Raw genomic sequence first — 22,411 nt, 5'->3', positions numbered from 1 at the left:
GTTTAAAGGTCTCTGTTTCCATCTATTGTGTCTCTGTGTTTATAGGTCTCTGTTTCAACCTGTTGTATCTCTGTGTTTAAAGGTCTCTGTTTCCACCTGTTGCATCTCTGTGTTTAAAGGTATCTGTTTTTACACCTGTTGTATCTCTGTGTTTATAGGTCTCTGTTTCCATCTATTGTCTCTCTGTGTTTATCGGTCTCTGTTTCCACCTGTTGTATCTCTGTGTTTAAAGGTATCTGTTTCCATCTGTTGTATCTCTGTGTTTAAAGGTCTCTGTTTCCACCTGTTGTATCTCTGTGTTTAAAGATATCTGTTTCCATCTGTTGTATCTCTTTGTTTAAAGGTCTCTGTTTCCATCTGTTTTATCTCTGTGTTTAAAGGTCTCTGTTTCCATCTGTTGTATCTCTGTGTTTAAAGGTCTCTGTTTCCATCTGTTTTATCTCTGTGTTTAAAGGTCTCTGTTTCCAACTGTTGTATCTCTGTGTTTAAATGTCTCTGTTTCCAACTGTTGTATCTGTGTTTAAAGGTCTCTGTTTCCAACTGTTGTATCTCTGTGTTTAAAGGTCTCTGTTTCCATCTGTTGTATATCTGTGTTTAAAGGTCTCTGTTTCCATCTGTTGTATCTCTGTGTTTAAAGGTCTCTGTTTCCATCTATTGTATCTCTGTGTTTATAGGTATCTCTGCGTTTAAAGGTCTCTGTTTCCATCTGGTGTATCTCTGTGTTTAAAGGTCTCTGTTTCCATCTGTTGTATCTCTGTGTTTAAAGGTCTCTGTTTCCATCTGTTGTATCTCTGTGTTTAAAGGTCTCTGTTTCCATCTATTGTATCTCTGTGTTTATAGGTATCTCTGTGTTTAAAGGTCTCTGTTTCCATCTGGTGTATCTCTGTGTTTAAAGGTCTCTGTTTCCATCTGTTGTATCTCTGTGTTTAAAGGTCTCTGTTTCCACCAATATTAGAGCTTGCAATGTTGGGTTACATGAGCTTATGTGCAGCCCCCTCCAGCCCCCACCCAGCCTGGCATTATTCTGCACGTTTCATAAATTAGAGATGTGAAACAACATGGTGGTGTTTTGTTCTACCTTGCGTAAGGGTTTGTCAAAAACTAAAGCCTTTGAGGATTGGCCACCAGCATCCATCATGTACAGTAACAGTCAAAAGTTTTACAACACCTACGCATTCAAGGGGTTTTCTACATTGTAGAATAACAGTGAAGACATCAAAACTATGAAATAACACATTATGGAATCATGTAGGAAGCAGAAAAATGTCTTAAACAAATCCAAATATATGTTAAATTTGAGATTCTTCAAAGTAGCCACCCTTTGCCTTGATGACGGCTTTGAGCACTCTTGGCATTCTCTCAACCAGCTTCACCTGGAATGCTTTTCCAACAGTCTTGAAGGAGTTCCCACATATGCTGAGCAGCACTTGTTGGCTGCTTTTCCTTCACCCTCTTCTTATTGGTCAAATAGCCCTGATACAACCTGGAGGTGTGGTGGGTCATTGTCCTGTTGAAAAACAAATGAAAGTCCCACGAAGCGCAAACCAGATGGGATGGCGTATCGCTGCTGAATGCTGTGGCAGCCATGCTGGTTAAGTGTGCCTTGAATTCTAAATAAACCACTGACAGTGTTACCAGCAAAGCACCACTACACCATCACACCTCCTCCTCCATGCTTCGCGGTAGGAACCACAGATGCGGAGCTCATCCGTTTAACTACTCTGCGTCTCATAAAATGGCAAATTTGTCTCTAAGGACAGATTTCCACCGGTCTAATTTCCATTGCTTGTGTTTCTTGGCCCAAGCAAGTCTCTTCTTATTATTGGTTTCCTTTAGTAGTGGTTTCTTTGCTGACATTCGACCACGAAGGCCTGATTCACACAGGTGTGTCCAAACTTTTGACTGGCACTGTATGGTGCGCAGTAATCCGAAGAGGGTGGCCAGCAGAGATAGGTGGGTTGGGATGTGGAACTGGAGACACGTGGGAGGGTGGCCAGGAGGGGAGTTGCTGGGTGGGGGGATAGAACGACGGTCAAAAATAAAGTCAAAATACAACAAAAAAACTAAAGGTATGTTTTGAATGACACTGAGGGGCAACATTGTTACATCTAATGCCTGTTTGGCTGAGGCTGATGGGATGTTTGCACAGGTGTTTGTACGAGTGTACAGGGTAGCCTAGTGGTTCGAGCGTTGGACTAGTAACCGGAAGGTTTCAAGTTCAAACCCCCGAGCTGACAAGTTAAAAATCTGTCATTCTGCCCCTCCACAGGCAGTTAACCCACTGTTCCTAGGCCGTCATTGAAGATAAGAATTTGTTCTTAACTGACTTGCCTGGTTAAATGAAGGTCAAATAAAAAAATATGCACACTGGCACTCAAACGTATGCAGTCGGTCCTGCTGTTATGATGCATTGTGGATTTCTGTTTTCTGGAGATCTTCTATTTTGTTCATTCTGTTGGATGTTGGTGCTTTGGGGGAACGGTGGCTTGGGGTGGGGGGAACGGTGACTTGGGGTGGGGGGAACGGTGGCTTGGGGTGGGGGGGGGGGTCTTGGGGGTGCGGAATGGAATTATTAATATTTTATTATTCATTACATATGTTCAGGGATGGGGGGGGGGGTCTCAGATGGTTGAGGTGCCGCTCTCAGGGAATTGTGGGGGATTCGCGGTGCACTGGGGCAGGGTGTTGACCCTGGGTGGTTCTGTGGGTCTCTCTAGATGGGAGTCTGTTAGATGACTAATGTAAATTGTTCTGTGGGTCTCTCTAGATGGGAGTCTGTTAGATGACTAATGTAAATGGTTCTGTGGGTCTCTCTAGATGGGAGTCTGTTAGATGACTAATGTAAATTGTTCTGTGGGTCTCTCTAGATGGGAGTCTGTTAGATGACTAATGTAAATGGTTCTGTGGGTCTCTCTAGATGGGAGTCTGTTAGATGACTAATGTAAATGGTTCTGTGGGTCTCTCTAGATGGGAGTCTGTTAGATGACTAATGTAAATGGTTCTGTGGGTCTCTCTAGATGGGAGTCTGTTAGATGACTAATGTAAATGGTTCTGTGGGTCTCTCTAGATGGGAGTCTGTTAGATGACTAATGTAAATGGTTCTGTGGGTCTCTCTAGATGGGAGTCTGTTAGATGACTAATGTAAATGGTTCTGTGGGTCTCTCTAGATGGGAGTCTGTTAGATGACTAATGTAAATGGTTCTGTGGGTCTCTCTAGATGGGAGTCTGTTAGATGACTAATGTAAATGGTTCTGTGGGTCTCTCTAGATGGGAGTCTGTTAGATGACTAATGTAAATGGTTCTGTGGGTCTCTCTAGATGGGAGTCTGTTAGATGACTAATGTAAATGGTTCTGTGGGTCTCTCTAGATGGGAGTCTGTTAGATGACTAATGTAAATGGTTCTGTGGGTCTCTCTAGATGGGAGTCTGTTAGATGACTAATGTAAATGGTTCTGTGGGTCTCTCTAGATGGGAGTCTGTTAGATGACTAATGTAAATAGTTCTGTGGGTCTATCTAGATGGGAGTCTGTTAGATGACTAATGTAAATGGTTCTGTGGGTCTCTCTAGATGGGAGTCTGTTAGATGACTAATGTAAATGGTTCTGTGGGTCTCTCTAGATGGGAGTCTGTTAGATGACTAATGTAAATGGTTCTGTGGGTCTCTCTAGATGGGAGTCTGTTAGATGACTAATGTAAATGGTTCTGTGGGTCTCTCTAGATGGGAGTCTGTTAGATGACTAATGTAAATGGTTCTGTGGGTCTCTCTAGATGGGAGTCTGTTAGATTACTAATGTAAATAGTTCTGTGGGTCTATCTAGATGGGAGTCTGTTAGATGACTAATGTAAATGGTTCTGTGGGTCTCTCTAGATGGGAGTCTGTTAGATGACTAATGTAAATGGTTCTGTGGGTCTCTCTAGATGGGAGTCTGTTAGATGACTAATGTAAATGGTTCTGTGGGTCTCTCTAGATGGGAGTCTGTTAGATGACTAATGTAAATGGTTCTGTGGGTCTATCTAGATGGGAGTCTGTTAGATGACTAATGTAAATGGTTCTGTGGGTCTATCTAGATGGGAGTCTGTTAGATGACTAATGTAAATGGTTCTGTGGGTCTATCTAGATGGGAGTCTGTTAGATGACTAATGTAAATGGTTCTGTGGGTCTCTCTAGATGGGAGTCTGTTAGATGACTAATGTAAATGGTTCTGTGGGTCTCTCTAGATGGGAGTCTGTTAGATGACTAATGTAAATGGTTCTGTGGGTCTCTCTAGATGGGAGTCTGTTAGATGACTAATGTAAATGGTTCTGTGGGTCTCTCTAGATGGGAGTCTGTTAGATGACTAATGTAAATTGTTCTGTGGGTCTCTCTAGATGGGAGTCTGTTAGATGACTAATGTAAATGGTTCTGTGGGTCTCTCTAGATGGGAGTCTGTTAGATGACTAATGTAAATGGTTCTGTGGGTCTCTCTAGATGGGAGTCTGTTAGATGACTAATGTAAATGGTTCTGTGGGTCTCTCTAGATGGGAGTCTGTTAGATGACTAATGTAAATGGTTCTGTGGGTCTCTCTAGATGGGAGTCTGTTAGATGACTAATGTAAATGGTTCTGTGGGTCTCTCTAGATGGGAGTCTGTTAGATGACTAATGTAAATGGTTCTGTGGGTCTCTCTAGATGGGAGTCTGTTAGATGACTAATTTAAATAGTTCTGTGGGTCTATCTAGATGGGAGTCTGTTAGATGACTAATGTAAATGGTTCTGTGGGTCTCTCTAGATGGGAGTCTGTTAGATGACTAATGTAAATGGTTCTGTGGGTCTCTAGAGGGGAGTCTGTTAGATGACTAATGTAAATGGTTCTGTGGGTCTCTCTAGATGGGAGTCTGTTAGATGACTAATGTAAATGGTTCTGTGGGTCTCTCTAGATGGGAGTCTGTTAGATGACTAATGTAAATGGTTCTGTGGGTCTCTAGAGGGGAGTCTGTTAGATGACTAATGTAAATGGTTCTGTGGGTCTCTAGAGGGGAGTCTGTTAGATGACTAATGTAAATGGTTCTGTGGGTCTCTCTAGATGGGAGTCTGTTAGATGACTAATGTAAATGGTTCTGTGGGTCTATCTAGATGGGAGTCTGTTAGATGACTAATGTAAATGGTTCTGTGGGTCTCTCTAGATGGGAGTCTGTTAGATGACTAATGTAAATGGTTCTGTGGGTCTCTCTAGATGGGAGTCTGTTAGATGACTAATGTAAATGGTTCTGTGGGTCTCTCTAGATGGGAGTCTGTTAGATGACTAATGTAAATGGTTCTGTGGGTCTCTCTAGATGGGAGTCTGTTAGATGACTAATGTAAATGTAAGATAAAATACAAAATATATGAGTACATAAAATATATAATAGCTGACAATAAAAACATGTATATTTGAGTACATGAAATATATAATACCTGCCACAATAACAACATGTATATTTGAGTACATAAAATACAATATTTAATACCTAGCAGCATCACACACTACAGCTATACAGCCTCCTGTAGCAGCATCAGACACTTCAGTTATACAGCCTCCTGTAGCAGCATCAGACACTACAGCTATACATCTAGACTACAGCCTCCTGTAGCAGCATCAGACACTTCAGTTATACATCTAGACTACAACCTCCTGTAGCAGCATCAGACACTTCAGCTATACATCTAGACTACAACCTCCTGTAGCAGCATCAGACACTTCAGCTATACATCTAGACCACAGCCTCCTGTAGCAGCATCACACTACAGCTAAACATCTAGACTACAACCTCCTGTAGCAGCATCAGACACTTCAGCTAGACTACAACCTCCTGTAGCAGCATCAGACACTTCAGCTAGACTACAACCTCCTGTAACAGCATCAGACACTTCAGCTAGACTACAGCCTCCTGTAGCAGCATCAGACACTTCAGCTAAACTACAGCCTCCTGTAGCCACATCAGACACTTCAGTTATACATCTAGACTATAGCCTCCTGTAGCAGCATCAGACACTTCAGCTAGACTACAGCCTCCTGTAGCAGCATCAGACACTACAGCTATACATCTAGACTTCAGCCTCCTGTAGCAGCATCAGACACTACATCTAGACCACAGCCTCCTGTAGCAGCATCAGACACTACAGCTAGACTACAGCCTCCTGTAGCGGCATTAGACACTACAGCTATACATCTAGACTTCAGCCTCCTGTAGCAGCATCAGACACTACATCTAGACCACAGCCTCCTGTAGCAGCATCAGACACTACAGCTAGACTACAGCCTCCTGTAGCAGCATCAGACACTTCAGCTAGACTACAGCCTCCTGTAGCAGCATCAGACACTTCAGCTAGACTACAGCCTCCTGTAGCAGCATCAGACACTTCAGCTATACATCTAGACTACAGCCTCCTGTAGCAGCATCAGAAACTACATCTAGACTACAGCCTCATGTAGCAGCATCAGAAACTTCAGCTATATAGCTAGACTACAGCCTCCTGTAGAAGCATCAGGCACTTCAGCTATATAGCTAGACTACAGCCTCCTGTCGCAGCATCAGACACTACAGCTAGACTACAGCCTCCTGTAGCAGCATCAGACACTTCAGCTAGACTACAGCCTCCTGTAGCGGCATCAGACACTTCAGCTAGACTACAGCCTCCTGTAGCAGCATCAGACACTACAGCTAGACTACAGTCTCCTGTAGTGGCATCAGTCACTTCAGCTAGACTACAGCCTCCTGTAGCAGCATCAGACACTACAGCTAGACTACAACCTCCTGTAGCAGCATCAGACACTTCAGCTAGACTACAGCCTCCTGTAGCAGCATCAGACACTACAGCTAGACTACAACCTCCTGTAGCAGCACCAGAAACTACATCTAGACTACAGCCTCCTGTAGCAGCATCAGACACTACAGCTATACATCTAGACTACAACCTCCTGTAGCAGAAACAGACACTACATCTAGACTACAGCCTCCTGTAGCAGCATCAGACACTACAGCTATATATCTAGACTACAGCCTCCTGTTGCAGAATCAGACACTACAGCTATACATCTAGACTACAGCCTCCTGTAGCAGCATCAGACACTACATCTAGACTACAGCCTCCTGTAGCAGCATCAGACACTTCAGCTAGACTACAGCCTCCTGTAGAAGCATCAGACACTTCAGCTATATAGCTAGACTACAGCCTCCTGTCGCAGCATCAGACACTACAGCTATATAGCTAGACTACAGCCTCCTGTAGCAGCATCAGACACTTCAGCTAGACTACAGCCTCCTGTAGCAGCATCAGACACTACAGCTAGACTACAGCCTCCTGTAGAAGCATCAGACACTTCAGCTATATAGCTAGACTACAGCCTCCTGTCGCAGCATCAGACACTACAGCTATATAGCTAGACTACAGCCTCCTGTAGCAGCATCAGACACTTCAGCTAGACTACAGCCTCCTGTAGCAGCATCAGACACTACAGCTAGACTACAACCTCCTGTAGCAGCATCAGACACTACAGCTATACATCTAGACTACAGCCTCCTGTTGCAGAATCAGACACTACAGCTAGACTACAGCCTCCTGTAGCAGCATCAGACACTACAGCTATATATCTAGACTACAGCCTCCTGTTGCAGAATCAGACACTACAGCTATACATCTAGACTACAGCCTCCTGTAGCAGCATCAGACACTACAGCTATATATCTAGACTACAGCCTCCTGTAGCAGCATCAGAAACTACATCTAGACTACAGCCTCCTGTAGCAGCATCAGACACTACAGCTATACATCTAGACTACAGCCTCCTGTAGCAGCATCAGACACTACATCTATACATCTAGACTACAGCCTCCTGTAGCAGCATCAGACACTACAGCTATACATCTAGACTACAGCCTCCTGTAGCAGCATCAGACACTACAGCTATACATCTAGACTACAGCCTCCTGTAGCAGCATCAGACACTACAGCTATACATCTAGACTACAGCCTCCTGTAGCAGAAACAGACACTACATCTAGACTACAGCCTCCTGTAGCAGCATCAGACACTACAGCTATATATCTAGACTACAGCCTCCTGTTGCAGAATCAGACACTACAGCTATACATCTAGACTACAGCCTCCTGTAGCAGAAACAGACACTACATCTAGACAACAGCCTCCTGTAGCAGCATCAGCCACTACAGCTATACATATAGACTACAGCCTCCTGTAGCAGAAACAGACACTACATCTAGACAACAGCCTCCTGTAGCAGCATCAGACAGTACAGATACCTCTCTGAGAGTAATGTTGACAAGTAGGAAGAGGACAGGACAGATCCACAAGACAGATGAGATGAGGTAAGAGGCGGATTGGAAGGAAGGCTTACGCTGTGTTGCATTGTCCTCCACACTGTCCTCTGGGAGCAGCAGAGAAACAGAGAAGAGAGGGATTTAATAGAAAGGCAGATGAGAGAGAGAAATAAAACATATACAATGCAAGGAAGGCTATGAATACATGCATTAGTCTGGAAACCATTAGCAACCATAGAACGTGATGAACAGTTCTGGCAAGATATTCAATTCCCCTGCCTCCTCTCTCTTTGGGAGTCTAAGCACCTCTCAACTCATGTTATTACACCTGCCTCAATCATTATGTATTATAACACATTATATTAAAATTATCTTTCCAATCTACATCTTCTCTAAGACAATGTCCTGGTGTTATCATCCTGGAGGAGTAATGTACTATCCTGGAGGGGTAATGTACCATCCTGGAGGGGTAATGTATCATCCTGGAGGGAAATGTAACATCCCGGAGGGGTAATGTACCATCCCGGAGGGTTAATGTAACATCCCGGAGGTGTAATGTAACATCCTGGGGGGGTAATGTACCATCCTGGAGGGGTAATGTAGCATCCTGTAGGGGTAATGTATCATCCTGGAGGGGTAATGTATCATCCCGGAGGGGTAGTGTATGGATTTTTCAAGAATTGCTTAAAAGAAAATTGGGTGTTGAAAATAGGTATGTAAATATGTATTGACATGCATATGTTGTTTCCTTGAGCTCTTTGTTCCCATAAAACCCTCCATGATGTGACCACCAGGTCTTTGTTCCCATAAAACCCTCCATGATGTGACCACCAGCTCTTTGTTCCCATAAAACCCTCCATGGTGGGACCACCAGCTCTTTGTTCCCATAAAACCCTCCATGATGTGACCACCAGCTCTTTGTTCCCATAAAACCCTCCATGGTGTGACCACCAGCTCTTTGTTCCCATAAAACCCTCCAGGGTGTGACCACCAGCTCTTTGTTCCCATAAAACCATCCAGGGTGTGACCACCAGCTCTTTGTTCCTATAAAACCCTCCATGGTGTGACCACCAGCTCTTTGTTCCTAGAAAACCCTCCATGGTGTGACCACCAGCTCTTTGTTCCCATAAAACCCTCCAGGGTGTGACCACCAGCTCTTTGTTCCCATAAAACCAACCAGGGTGTGACCACCAGCTCTTTGTTCCCATAAAACCCTCCAGGGTGTGACCACCAGCTCTTTGTTCCCATAAAACCCTCCAGGGTGTGACCACCAGCTCTTTGTTCCCATAAAACCATCCAGGGTGTGACCACCAGCTCTTTGTTCCTATAAAACCCTCCATGATGTGACCACCAGCTCTTTGTTCCCATAAAACCCTTTGGGATGTGACCATCAGCTCTTTTTTCCCATACAACCCTCCGTGATGTGACCACCAGCTCTTTGTTCCCATAAAACCATCCAGGGTGTGACCACCAGCTCTTTGTTCCTATAAAACCCTCCATGATGTGACCACCAGCTCTTTGTTCCCATAAAACCCTTTGGGATGTGACCATCAGCTCTTTGTTCCCATACAACCCTCCGTGATGTGACCACCAGCTCTTTGTTCCCATAAAACCCTCCATGGTGTGACCACCAGGTCTTTGTTCCCATAAAACCCTCCATGATGTGACCACCAGCCCTTTGTTCCCAGAAAACCCTCCAGGGTTTGACCATCAAGGTAACAGTAGAGTGAGAGAGCGCTTGAGAGGAGAGAGCACACTTATCCCTGCACACTTCACTCTCCCCTGGGGAGATGACAGGATGGTGGGAGACCGAGGCTGTGTATGAGTCAACACAGAGCCATGACCTGAACATGGAACTGAGGATTCAACTGAGAGGAGGGGCTGGGGTCCAAATGGAGCCCCATTCCCTTTATTCTGCACTACTTTTGACCGGGACCATCAAAACTAGTGCACTATATAGGGAATAGGGTGCCATTTTGGACTCAGAGAAGGACTCAGGGGATAACATAAAAGTGATTTAATCTCAAACTATCTCTCTGCTGGTTCTCTCAGTAGACAGTATGATTTCACACTTCCAGAGACTTCTATAACATTGGTCTGATATAGAAGATTCTGGTCTCTTGTCTACATCTGAGACTAGAGTGGTTCTCTCCCTGCCACCCTTCCTTCTCCTTCCCCTAACCACAGATCTAGGATCAGATTATCCTACCCCCAACCCTAGATATCTGATACAGAAATGTCTAGAGTAGAGTATCCCTTCACTGTCCTCCTCCCTGTCCTCCTCTCTTACCAGTCTGTCCTTCTCCCTGCCTTCCTCCTTGTCCTCCTCTCTTACCAGTCTGTCCTTCTCCCTGTCCTCCTCTCTTACCAGTCTGTCCTTCTCCCTGTCCTCCTCTCTTACCAGTCTGTCCTTCTCCCTCTCCTCCTCTCTTACCAGTCTGTCCTTCTCCCTTACCAGTTTGTCCTTCTCCCTGTCCTCTTCTCTTACCAGTCTGTCCTTCTCCCTGTCCTCCTCTCTTACCAGTCTGTCCTTCTCCCTTACCAGTCTCTCCTTCTCCCTCTCCTCCTCTCTTACCAGTCTGTCCTTCTCCCTTACCAGTCTGTCCTTCTCCCTGTTCTCCTCTCTTACCAGTCTGTCCTTCTCCTTGCCCTCCTCTCTTACCAGTCTGTCCTTCTCCCTGCCTTCCTCCCTGTCCTCCTCTCTTACCAGTCTGTCCTTCTCCCTGCCCTCCTCTCTTACCAGTCTGTCCTTCTCCCTGCCTTCCTCCCTGTCCTCCTCTCTTACCAGTCTGTCCTCTTCCCTGTCCTCATCTCTTACCAGTCTGTCCTCCTCCCTGTCCTCCTCTCTTACCAGTCTGTCCTCCTCCCTGTCCTCATCTCTTACCAGTCTGTCCAGGCTGGTGCCAGCGGCAGTGGTGGGTCTCTCCTCTGGGCTGTAGGGTCTGAATCGGGCGTTGAAGACGTCAGAGATCCCCCTGGCTGATCTGCTGCTGCCCATCCCAGACGGCTTGGGCTGACCACACCCCTGGAACACCTGAAAGACCACATAGAGACACACCCTGTTAACTTACTGTGGAGAAAACAAACCTACTTTACAATCTGCCAGGTAGGACAGGGATACCACAGATGTGCATTAGTCATATCGAGGAGTCTTGTTATCTAAAAGGGATTACTACAATGGCAACCTCAACTCGTCAAATATCAACCGATTTGACAATAATAGCCCAGCGCCATTCAGTAGACCTACAGCCCAGCACCATTCAGTAGACCTACAGCCAAGCGCCATTCAGTGGACCTACAGCCCCATTCAGTAGACCTACAGCCCCATTCAGTAGACCTACAGCCCCATTCAGTAGACCTACAGAACCATTCAGTAGACCTACAGCCCAGCACCATTCAGTAGACCTACAGCCCAGCACCATTCAGTAGACCTACAGCCAAGCGCCATTCAGTGGACCTACAGCCCCATTCAGTAGACCTACAGCCCCATTCAGTAGACCTACAGAACCATTCAGTAGACCTACAGCCCAGCACCATTCAGTAGACCTACAGCCCAGCACCATTCAGTAGACCTACAGCCAAGCGCCATTCAGTAGACCTACAGCCCCATTCAGTAGACCTACAGCCCAGCGCCATTCAGTAGACCTACAGCCCAGCACCATTCAGTAGACCTACAGCCAAGCGCCATTCAGTAGACCTACAGCCCCATTCAGTAGACCTACAGCACCATTCAGTAGACCTACAGCCCAGCACCATTCAGTAGACCTACAGCCAAGCGCCATTCAGTAGACCTACAGCCCCATTCAGTAGACCTACAGCACCATTCAGTAGACCTACAGCCCAGCACCATTCAGTAGACCTACAGCCCAGCACCATTCAGTAGACCTACAGCCCAGCACCATTCAGTAGACCTACAGCCAAGCGCCATTCAGTAGACCTACAGCCCCATTCAGTAGACCTACAGACCCATTCAGTAGACCTACAGCGCCATTCAGTAGACCTACAGAACCATTCAGTAGACCTACAGCCCAGCACCGTTCAGTAGAACTACAGCCCATCACCATTCAGTAGACCTACAGCCCAGCACCATTCAGTAGACCTACAGCCCAGCACTGTTCAGTAGACCTACAGCCAAGCGCCATTCAGTAGACCTACAGCCCCATTCAGTAGACCTACAGACCCATTCAGTAGACCTACAGCGCCATTCAGTAGACCTACAGAACCATTCAGTAGACCTACAGCCCAGCACCGTTCAGTAGACCTACAGCCCAGCACCATTCAGTAGACCTACAGCCCAGCACCATTCAGTAGACCTACAGCCCAGCACCATTCAGTAGACCTACAGCCCAGCACCGTTCAGTAGACCTACAGCCCAACTTCATTCAGTAGACCTACAGCCCAGCACCGTTCAGTAGACCTACAGCCCAGCACCATTCAGTAGACCTACAGCCCAGCACCATTCAGTAGACCTACAGCCCAGCACCATTCAGTAGACCTACAGCCCAGCACCGTTCAGTAGACCTACAGCCCAGCTTCATTCAGTAGACCTACAGCCCAGCACCATTCAGTAGACCTACAGAACCATTCAGTAGACCTACAGCCCAGCACCATTCAGTAGACCTACAGCCCAGCACCATTCAGTAGACCTACAGCCCAGCACCATTCAGTAGACCTACAGCCCAGCACCATTCAGTAGACCTACAGCCCAGCACCATTCAGTAGACCTACAGCCCAGCACCGTTCAGTAGATCTACAGCGCCATTCAGTAGACCTACAGACCCATTCAGTAGACCTACAGAACCATTCAGTAGACCTACAGCCCAGCACCATTCAGTAGACCTACAGACCCATTCAGTAGACCTACAGAACCATTCAGTAGACCTACAGCCCAGCACCATTCAGTAGACCTACAGCCCAGCACCATTCAGTAGACCTACAGCGCCATTCAGTAGACCTATAGCGCAGCGCCATTCAGTAGACCTACAGCGCAGCACCATTCAGGAGACCAACAGCCCAGCACCGTTCAGTAGACCTACAGCCCAGCACCATTCAGTAGACCTACAGCCCAGCGCCATTCAGTAGACCTACAGCCCAGCACCATTCAGTAGACCTACAGCCCAGCACCATTCAGTAGACCTACAGCTCAGCACCATTCAGTAGACCTACAGCCCAGCGCCATTCAGTAGACCTACAGCCCAGCACCATTCAGTAGACCTACAGCCCAGCACCATTCAGTAGACCTACAGCCCAGCACCATTCAGTAGACCTACAGCCCAGCACCATTCAGTAGACCTACAGCTCAGCACCATTCAGTAGACCTACAGCCCAGCGCCATTCAGTAGACCTACAGCCCAGCACCGTTCAGTAGACCTACAGCCCAGCACCATTCAGTAGACCTACAGCCCAGCGCCATTCAGTAGACCTACAGCCCAGCACCATTCAGTAGACCTACAGCTCAGCACCATTCAGTAGACCTACAGCACCATTCAGTAGACCTACAGCCCAGCGCCATTCAGTAGACCTACAGCCCAGCACCATTCAGTAGACCTACAGCCCAGCACCATTCAGTAGACCTACAGCCCAGCACCATTCAGTAGACCTACAGCCCAGCACCATTCAGTAGACCTACAGCCCAGAGCCATTCAGTAGACCTACAGCCCAGCACCGTTCAGTAGACCTACAGCCCAGCACCATTCAGTAGACCTACAGCCCAGCACCGTTCAGTAGACCTACAGCCCAGCACCATTCAGTAGACCTACAGCCCAGCACCATTCAGTAGACCTACAGCCCAGCACCATTCAGTAGACCTACAGCCCAGCACCGTTCAGTAGACCTACAGCCCAGCGCCATTCAGTAGACCTACAGCCCAGCACCATTCAGTAGACCTACAGCCCAGCGCCATTCAGTAGACCTACAGCCCAGCGCCATTCAGTAGACCTACAGCCCAGCGCCATTCAGTAGACCTACAGCTCAGCACCATTCAGTAGACCTACAGCCCAGCACCGTTCAGTAGACCTACAGCCCCATTCAGTAGACCTACAGCCCAGCACCATTCAGTAGACCTACAGCCCAGCACCATTCAGTAGACCTACAGCCCAGCACCGTTCAGTAGACCTACAGCCCCATTCAGTAGACCTACAGCCCAGCACCATTCAGTAGACCTACAGCCCAGCACCGTTCAGTAGACCTACAGCCCAGCACCATTCAGTAGACCTACAGCCCAGCACCGTTTAGTAGACCTACAGCCCAGCACCATTCAGTAGACCTACAGCCCAGCACCGTTCAGTAGACCTACAGCCCAGCACCATTCAGTAGACCTACAGCCCAGCACCATTCAGTAGACCTACAGCCCAGCACCATTCAGTAGACCTACAGCCCAGCACCGTTCAGTAGACCTACAGCCCAGCACCGTTTAGTAGACCTACAGCCTAGCATGGGGTAGGAAGAATCAAGGGAGGAGGGGGAGGAAGGAACGGAGGAGGAAGGGGGAGGAAGAAACAGGGGGAGAGGGGAGAGGAAGGAATGGGGGAGGAAGGAATGGGGGAGAAAGGAACGGGGGAGGAGAGGGGAGGAAGGAGCAGGGGAGGAGAGGGGAGGAAGGGACGGGCAGAGACATCTATCTCCTCAGAAACATGGGTCTGTTCTTGGAACAGCTTGACTCTCAGTCATGTCGTGATTCATACTACACTGTAATTTGTGGTTTGGCCTCGTTCAGCAGCATGGGGGGTTGAAAACCATTTCCCAATACAGGATTACATTTGAGAGAAATGTTACGAAACCATTAGGACTTTCTGAAACTCCATCATATTGACCGTGGACTTAACTCACCCTGTCTGACTTAAACGGTATCCATTCTAGACACAAGGCCAACAGACACCAGGGTGTCAGCTGTTCTGAAGAGTCTGAACTTATTGAACAGAACCTTGCTGAATGTAAAGAGGTTCTGTTATGGAGTTCTAAATTCCAAGGCAGATAAACGGTATCCATTCTAGACACAAGGCCAACAGACACCAGGGTGTCAGCTGTTCTGAAGAGTCTGAACTTATTGAACAGAACCTTACTGAATGTAAAGAGGTTCTGTTATGGAGTTCTAAATTCCAAGGCAGATAATGTTGAGTTTTACAGTCAAGTCCCGACAGTTAAAATATTTGTCCAGAATGGGCATCAACAACAAAAACAAGCTTCTCTTTAAAAACAAAACGTAGCTAGTACTTACAAACAGAGAGTTTGTCAACAAAGAGAACATTTTAAAAGTTATAATAACTCTGATGAATTGATCAACTTGCATCGTCAGGATAGCAGCAGTCTATGTGATAAATAATATGAAGCACTAATTAAACATGAACAGGTCGGACAACAGAGCCCTGTGGAACTCCTGAGCTGTGTTTCAACACTCATACTAACCACACTAACCGTACTATTAGTGACGTGCATTGAGTATATAGTAGCTCATTGGTCATAGTCTGGACAGAAATCAGATCCAGAACCAAATCAAAATGTATTAGTCACCGAATACAACAGGTGTAGTAGACCTTACAGTGAAATGCTGAATACAACAGGTGTAGTAGACCTCACAGTGAAATGCTGAATACAACAGGTGTAGTAGACCTCACAGTGAAATGCTGAATACAACAGGTGTAGTAGACATCACAGTGAAATGCTGAATACAACAGGTGTAGTAGACATCACAGTGAAATGCTGAATACAACAGGTGTAGTAGACATCACAGTGAAATGCTGAATACAACAGGTGTAGTAGACATCACAGTGAAATGCTGAATACAACAGGTGTAGTAGACATCACAGTGAAATGCTGAATACAACAGGTGTAGTAGACCTTACAGTGAAATGCTGAATACAACAGGTGTAGTAGACCTCACAGTGAAATGCTGAATACAACAGGTGTAGTAGACCTCACAGTGAAATGCTGAATACAACAGGTGTAGTAGACATCACAGTGAAATGCTGAATACAACAGGTGTAGTAGACCTTACAGTGAAATGCTGAATACAACAGGTGTAGTAGACCTTACAGTGAAATGCTAAATACAACAGGTGTAGGTAGACCTCACAGTGAAATGCTGAATACAACAGGTGTAGTAGACCTCACAGTGAAATGCTGAATACAACAGGTGTAGTAGACCTTACAGTGAAATGCTGAATACAACAGGTGTAGTAGACCTTACAGTGAAATGCTGAATACAACAGGTGTAGTAGACCTTACAGTGAAATGCTGAATACAACAGGTGTAGTAGACCTTACAGTGAAATGCTGAATACAACAGGTGTAGTAGACCTTACAGTGAAATGCTGAATACAACAGGTGTAGTAGACCTCACAGTGAAATGCTGAATACAACAGGTGTAGTAGACATCACAGTGAAATGCTGAATACAACAGGTGTAGTAGACCTCACAGTGAAATGCTGAATACAACAGGTGTAGTAGACCTCACAGTGAAATGCTGAATACAACAGGTGTAGTAGACCTCACAGTGAAATGCTGAATACAACAGGTGTAGTAGACCTCACAGTGAAATGCTGAATACAACAGGTGTAGTAGACCTCACAGTGAAATGCCGATTACAACAGGTGTAGTAGACCTCACAGTGAAATGCCGATTACAACAGGTGTAGTAGACCTCACAGTGAAATGCTGAATACAACAGGTGTAGTAGACCTCACAGTGAAATGCTGAATACAACAGGTGTAGTAGACCTTACAGTGAAATGCTGAATACAACAGGTGTAGTAGACCTCACAGTGAAATGCTGAATACAACAGGTGTAGTAGACCTTACAGTGAAATGCTGAATACAACAGGTGTAGTAGACATCACAGTGAAATGCTGAATACAACAGGTGTAGTAGACCTCACAGTGAAATGCTGAATACAACAGGTGTATGTAGACCTTACAGTGAAATGCTGAATACAACAGGTGTAGTAGACCTTACAGTGAAATGCTGAATACAACAGGTGTAGTAGACCTTACAGTGAAATGCTGAATACAACAGGTGTAGTAGACCTTACAGTGAAATGCTGAATACAACAGGTGTAGTAGACCTCACAGTGAAATGCTGAATACAACAGGTGTAGTAGACCTCACAGTGAAATGCTGAATACAACAGGTGTAGTAGACCTCACAGTGAAATGCCGAATACAACAGGTGTAGTAGACCTCACAGTGAAATGCTGAATACAACAGGTGTAGTAGACCTCACAGTGAAATGCTGAATACAACAGGTGTAGTAGACCTTACAGTGAAATGCTGAATACAACAGGTGTAGTAGACCTTACAGTGAAATGCTGAATACAACAGGTGTAGTAGACCTCACAGAGAAATGCTGAATACAACAGGTGTAGTAGACCTCACAGTGAAATGCTGAATACAACAGGTGTAGTAGACCTTACAGTGAAATGCTGAATACAACAGGTGTAGTAGACATCACAGTGAAATGCTGAATACAACAGGTGTAGTAGACCTTACAGTGAAATGCTGAATACAACAGGTGTAGTAGACATCACAGTGAAATGCTGAATACAACAGGTGTAGTAGACCTCACAGTGAAATGCTGAATACAACAGGTGTAGTAGACATCACAGTGAAATGCTGAATACAACAGGTGTAGTAGACCTTACAGTGAAATGCTGAATACAACAGGTGTAGTAGACCTTACAGTGAAATGCTGAATACAACAGGTGTAGATCTCACAGTGAAATGCTGAATACAACAGGTGTAGTAGACCTTACAGTGAAATGCTGAATACAACAGGTGTAGTAGACCTCACAGTGAAATGCTGAATACAACAGGTGTAGTAGACCTTACAGTGAAATGCTGAATACAACAGGTGTAGGTAGACCTCACAGTGAAATGCTGAATACAACAGGTGTAGTAGACCTCACAGTGAAATGCTGAATACAACAGGTGTAGTAGACCTCGCAGTGAAATGCTGAATACAACAGGTGTAGTAGACCTCACAGTGAAATGCTGAATACAACAGGTGTAGTAGACCTTACAGTGAAATGCTGAATACAACAGGTGTAGTAGACCTTACAGTGAAATGCTGAATACAACAGGTGTAGTAGACCTCACAGTGAAATGCTGAATACAACAGGTGTAGTAGACCTTACAGTGAAATGCTGAATACAACAGGTGTAGTAGACCTCACAGTGAAATGCTGAATACAACAGGTGTAATAGACCTCACAGAGAAATGCTGAATACAACAGGTGTAGTAGACCTCACAGTGAAATGCTGAATACAACAGGTGTAGTAGACCTTACAGTGAAATGCTGAATACAACAGGTGTAGTAGACCTCACAGTGAAATGCTGAATACAACAGGTGTAGTAGACCTTACAGTGAAATGCTGAATACAACAGGTGTAGTAGACCTCACAGTGAAATGCTGAATACAACAGGTGTAATAGACCTCACAGGGAAATGCTGAATACAACAGGTGTAGTAGACCTCACAGTGAAATGCTGAATACAACAGGTGTAGTAGACCTCACAGTGAAATGCTGATTACAACAGGTGTAGTAGACCTTACAGTGAAATGCTGAATACAACAGGTGTAGTAGACCTTACAGTGAAATGCTGAATACAACAGGTGTAGTAGACCTTACAGTGAAATGCTGAATACAACAGGTGTAGTAGACCTCACAGTGAAATGCTGAATACAACAGGTGTAGTAGACCTCACAGTGAAATGCTGAATACAACAGGTGTAGTAGACCTCACAGTGAAATGCTGAATACAACAGGTGTAGTAGACCTTACAGTGAAATGCTGAATACAACAGGTGTAGTAGACCTTACAGTGAAATGCTGAATACAACAGGTGTAGTAGACCTTACAGTGAAATGCTTACTTACGAGCCCTGAACCAACAATGCAGTTTACATAAATATGGATAAGAATAAGAGATAATAGTAACAAGTAATTAAATAGCAGCAGTAAAATCACAATATATACAGGTGGTACTGATACCGAGTCAATGTGCGGGGGCACTGGTTAGTTGAGGTAGTATGTACATGTAGTTATTCAAGTGCCTAAGCATTGACAATAACAGAGAGTAGCAGCAGGAGCATAGAAGGGGGGGGGGACAAATAGTCTGGGTAGCCATTTGATTAGCTGTTCAGGAGTCTTGTGGCTTGGGGATAGAAGCTGGTTAGAAGCCTCTTGGACCTAGACTTGGTGCTCCGGTACCGCTTGCCGTGCGGTATCAGAGAGAACAGTCTATGACTGGGGTGGCTGGAGTCTTTGACCACTTTTAGGGCCATCCTCTGACACTGCCTGGTATAGAGGTCCTGGATGGCAGGAAGCTTGCCCCCAGTGATGTACTGGGCCGTACGTACTACCCTCTATAGCACATATGTCAGAGTCAAGGCCCGCGGGCCACATCCGGCCCGCAAGAAGGTTTTTTACGGCCCCTGGGATGATCTTGATTTATTATTAGAACCGGCCCGCAGCAAGCCGGCAGCCCGCAGATCTTTTACACGCACCAATACTACATTTCCCACAATGCAAAGGTGACGCACCGAGCAGTAGGCTGCTTCATTTCAATATTTATTGGCACAGCAGTCGTCAGCATCACAGTAAAATTAACTTTCAGATACCCATCAAAAATGGCAAAACGGAAGGTGGATACTGAGAACCGGGGGTTTCAAACAAGGTGGGAGTCGGAGTATATGTTCACGAAGGTAGCTGGAAAACCTGTGTGTCTTCTGTGTGGAGAAAGTGTGGCGGTACTGAAAGAGTATAATCTGAGACGACATTATGAAACGAAACACGCGGACAAAAACAAGAATATGGACATGGAACAAAGGCTACAAAAGGCAGAGGAATTAAAACGAGGCCTCAAATCTCGACAGGCTCTGTTCAAAAAAGCCAAATCACAAGGCCAGGCTGCTGTCAAGGCCAGTTTTATTTTGGCAGAAGAGATCGCTAAATCAGCCCGGCCATTTACGGAGGGGGATTTCATCAAAAACTGCATGATTAAAGTTTGTGACGAAGTTTGCCCAGAAAAAAGGCAACTCTTTTTAAATGTGAGTCTGAGCAGAAACACCATTGCCGAGAGAGTAGACCAGTTGTCCATCAATCTAAAAGAGCAGCTTGTGAAAAAGGGAAAAGATTTTATTGCATATTCCTTGGCTGTGGATGAGAGCACCGACATTTCTGACATTGCCCAGTTGTCAATTTTCATCCGCGGAGTGGACTCCAACCTAAGCGTGACAGAGGAGTTTTTGGCTTTACGTCCTATGCATGGCACAACTACGGGGCATGATTTGTATGAAGAGGTGTCAAGATGTGTAAATGAGATGGAGCTGCCTTGGGAAAAACTCGTGGGTTTGACAACCGACGGAGCACCTGCGATGTGTGGACACAGGAGCGGACTGGTGGCGAAGATACGGGAAAAGATGCAAGAGGAAAACGCGACAGGTGAGCTGACAGCTTATCATTGTATCATACATCAGGAAGCGTTGTGCGGTAAAGCCTTGAAAATGGAGCATGTAATGAGCATCATCACGCGCACAGTTAACTTTATCAGAGCCAAAGGTTTGAATCACCGCCAGTTCAAGGCATTTCTGACGGAGTTAGAAACGGAGCATGGTGATTTGCCTTATCACACAGAGGTGCGATGGCTAAGCCAGGGAAAGGTGCTTCAAAGATGTTTCGAGCTTCGTGAGGAGATTTGTCTGTTCTTGGACAGCAAAGGGAAAGACACAACACAACTCCGAGACGAAATGTTTCTGTGTGAAATGGCTTTTCTGTGTGACATTACGAGTCATCTGAATGCAATAAACTTGCAGCTGCAGGGTCGGGATCGTGTCATCTCTGATATGAACAGTACAGTGAAGGCATTTAAAACCAAACTGACTCTGTGGGAGACGCAGATGCGGAAAGAAAATTTGAGCCACTTTCCCAGCTGCCAGACCATGAAAGAGAAGCTCTCTACCAGTGCGTTCCCGAGCACACAGTTGGCTGATAAAATAGGTATGCTTGCCGCTGACTTTCGACGCCGATTTGGAGTTGATTGACCTCCAATGCAATGATGCACTGAGGGCAAAATATGCGGCAGTGGGTGCTGCGGAGTTCGCCCGTTTCCTCCCCGGCACAATGCCCCAGCTGCGCATCCAGGCTGCTCAAACGTTGTCTATGTTTGGCAGCACATACCTGTGTGAACAACTGTTTTCTTTGATGAACCTGAACAAAACATCACACAGAAGTCGACTTACTGCTGAACACCTCCACTCAATTCTGAGGATTTCTTCAGCTCAGAGCCTTACCCCGAACATTGATGAACTTGTGGAAAAGATGGGACACCACCAAGTATCACCCTCAACCTCAAACAAGTGAACATTACTGTGCAATCACATATTTAGAGTTTTTACTCAGTTCAAGTTTAAAAGTTAAAATTTAATATTTGTTTTCACTGCATGTTACTTCTCCTTAAACAAAGTGTTGTTTTTGATTAATAGATTTTTGCACTTTATTTTTTTGTATTTCAATCCAATTATATTTTAAAAATATTTCAGTTGAGTGGATGATAGAAAATTGCTATTATTGTTTTTTCTTTGAAGTAAATTTAGCCCACTTTTGCTAAAATAGAAAATATAGTCTACTGATGGTGCCTTGAATACCGGTTTCTTTCATTTAATGTTCATGTTATGGGGATATTTATATAAAGGAAATTTGTCTTTTGTGTCTGTTGAAAATTAAAGATTACTGACAGAGCCATAAGAAAATATTGCTTTATTTATCTGATCATATTGTAATATATTTGTTAGGTTTTCAGTAGGTTCAATTAGGTTCACTAGACTATATGCGTCATTTAAAAATTTTTCAATGAACATTCGAACAGTCCGGCCCTCGTCTTGTAGCTGATTTTTTTATTTGGCCCTCCGTCCATTTGACTTTGACACCCCTGCTCTATAGGGTCTTCCTCTGACACCGCCTGGTATAGAGGTCCTGGATGGCAGGAAGCTTGCCCCCAGTGATGTACTGGGCCGTACTGTTGGAGACCGAGCAGTTGCCGTACCAGGCAGTGATGTACTGGGCCGTATGCACCACCCTCTGTCGGAGACCGAGCAGTTACAGTACCAGGCAGTGATCGAACCATGCTCTCC

General features: G+C 45.5%; 1 protein-coding gene across 2 annotated transcripts in view; it reads right to left on the bottom strand.

Annotated features, from left to right (window-relative positions):
* The window catches only part of LOC118947131 (glypican-6), a 418,221-nt gene that overhangs the window by 33,307 nt on the left and 362,503 nt on the right, over positions 1 to 22,411 (bottom strand). The window contains exons 6-7 of one of the 2 annotated variants that reach the window (XM_090206986.1): positions 11,181 to 11,330; positions 8,374 to 8,403 (exon numbers count right to left, since the gene is read on the bottom strand). In XM_090206986.1, coding sequence (XP_090063112.1) covers positions 8,374 to 8,403; positions 11,181 to 11,330 — 180 coding nt within the window. The remainder of the gene's footprint in view (positions 1 to 8,373; positions 8,404 to 11,180; positions 11,331 to 22,411) is intronic. The other variant, XM_090206985.1, reaches the window with a different exon arrangement.

Source organism: Oncorhynchus mykiss, chromosome 18, assembly GCF_057628025.1.
Source record: "Oncorhynchus mykiss isolate SJ-2025 chromosome 18, ASM5762802v1, whole genome shotgun sequence".
In the NCBI taxonomy this organism is placed as follows: Eukaryota; Metazoa; Chordata; class Actinopteri; order Salmoniformes; family Salmonidae; genus Oncorhynchus; species Oncorhynchus mykiss.
The sequence above is the reverse complement of the archived record's forward strand: the minus strand, read 5'-3'. Positions and strand labels throughout refer to the sequence as shown.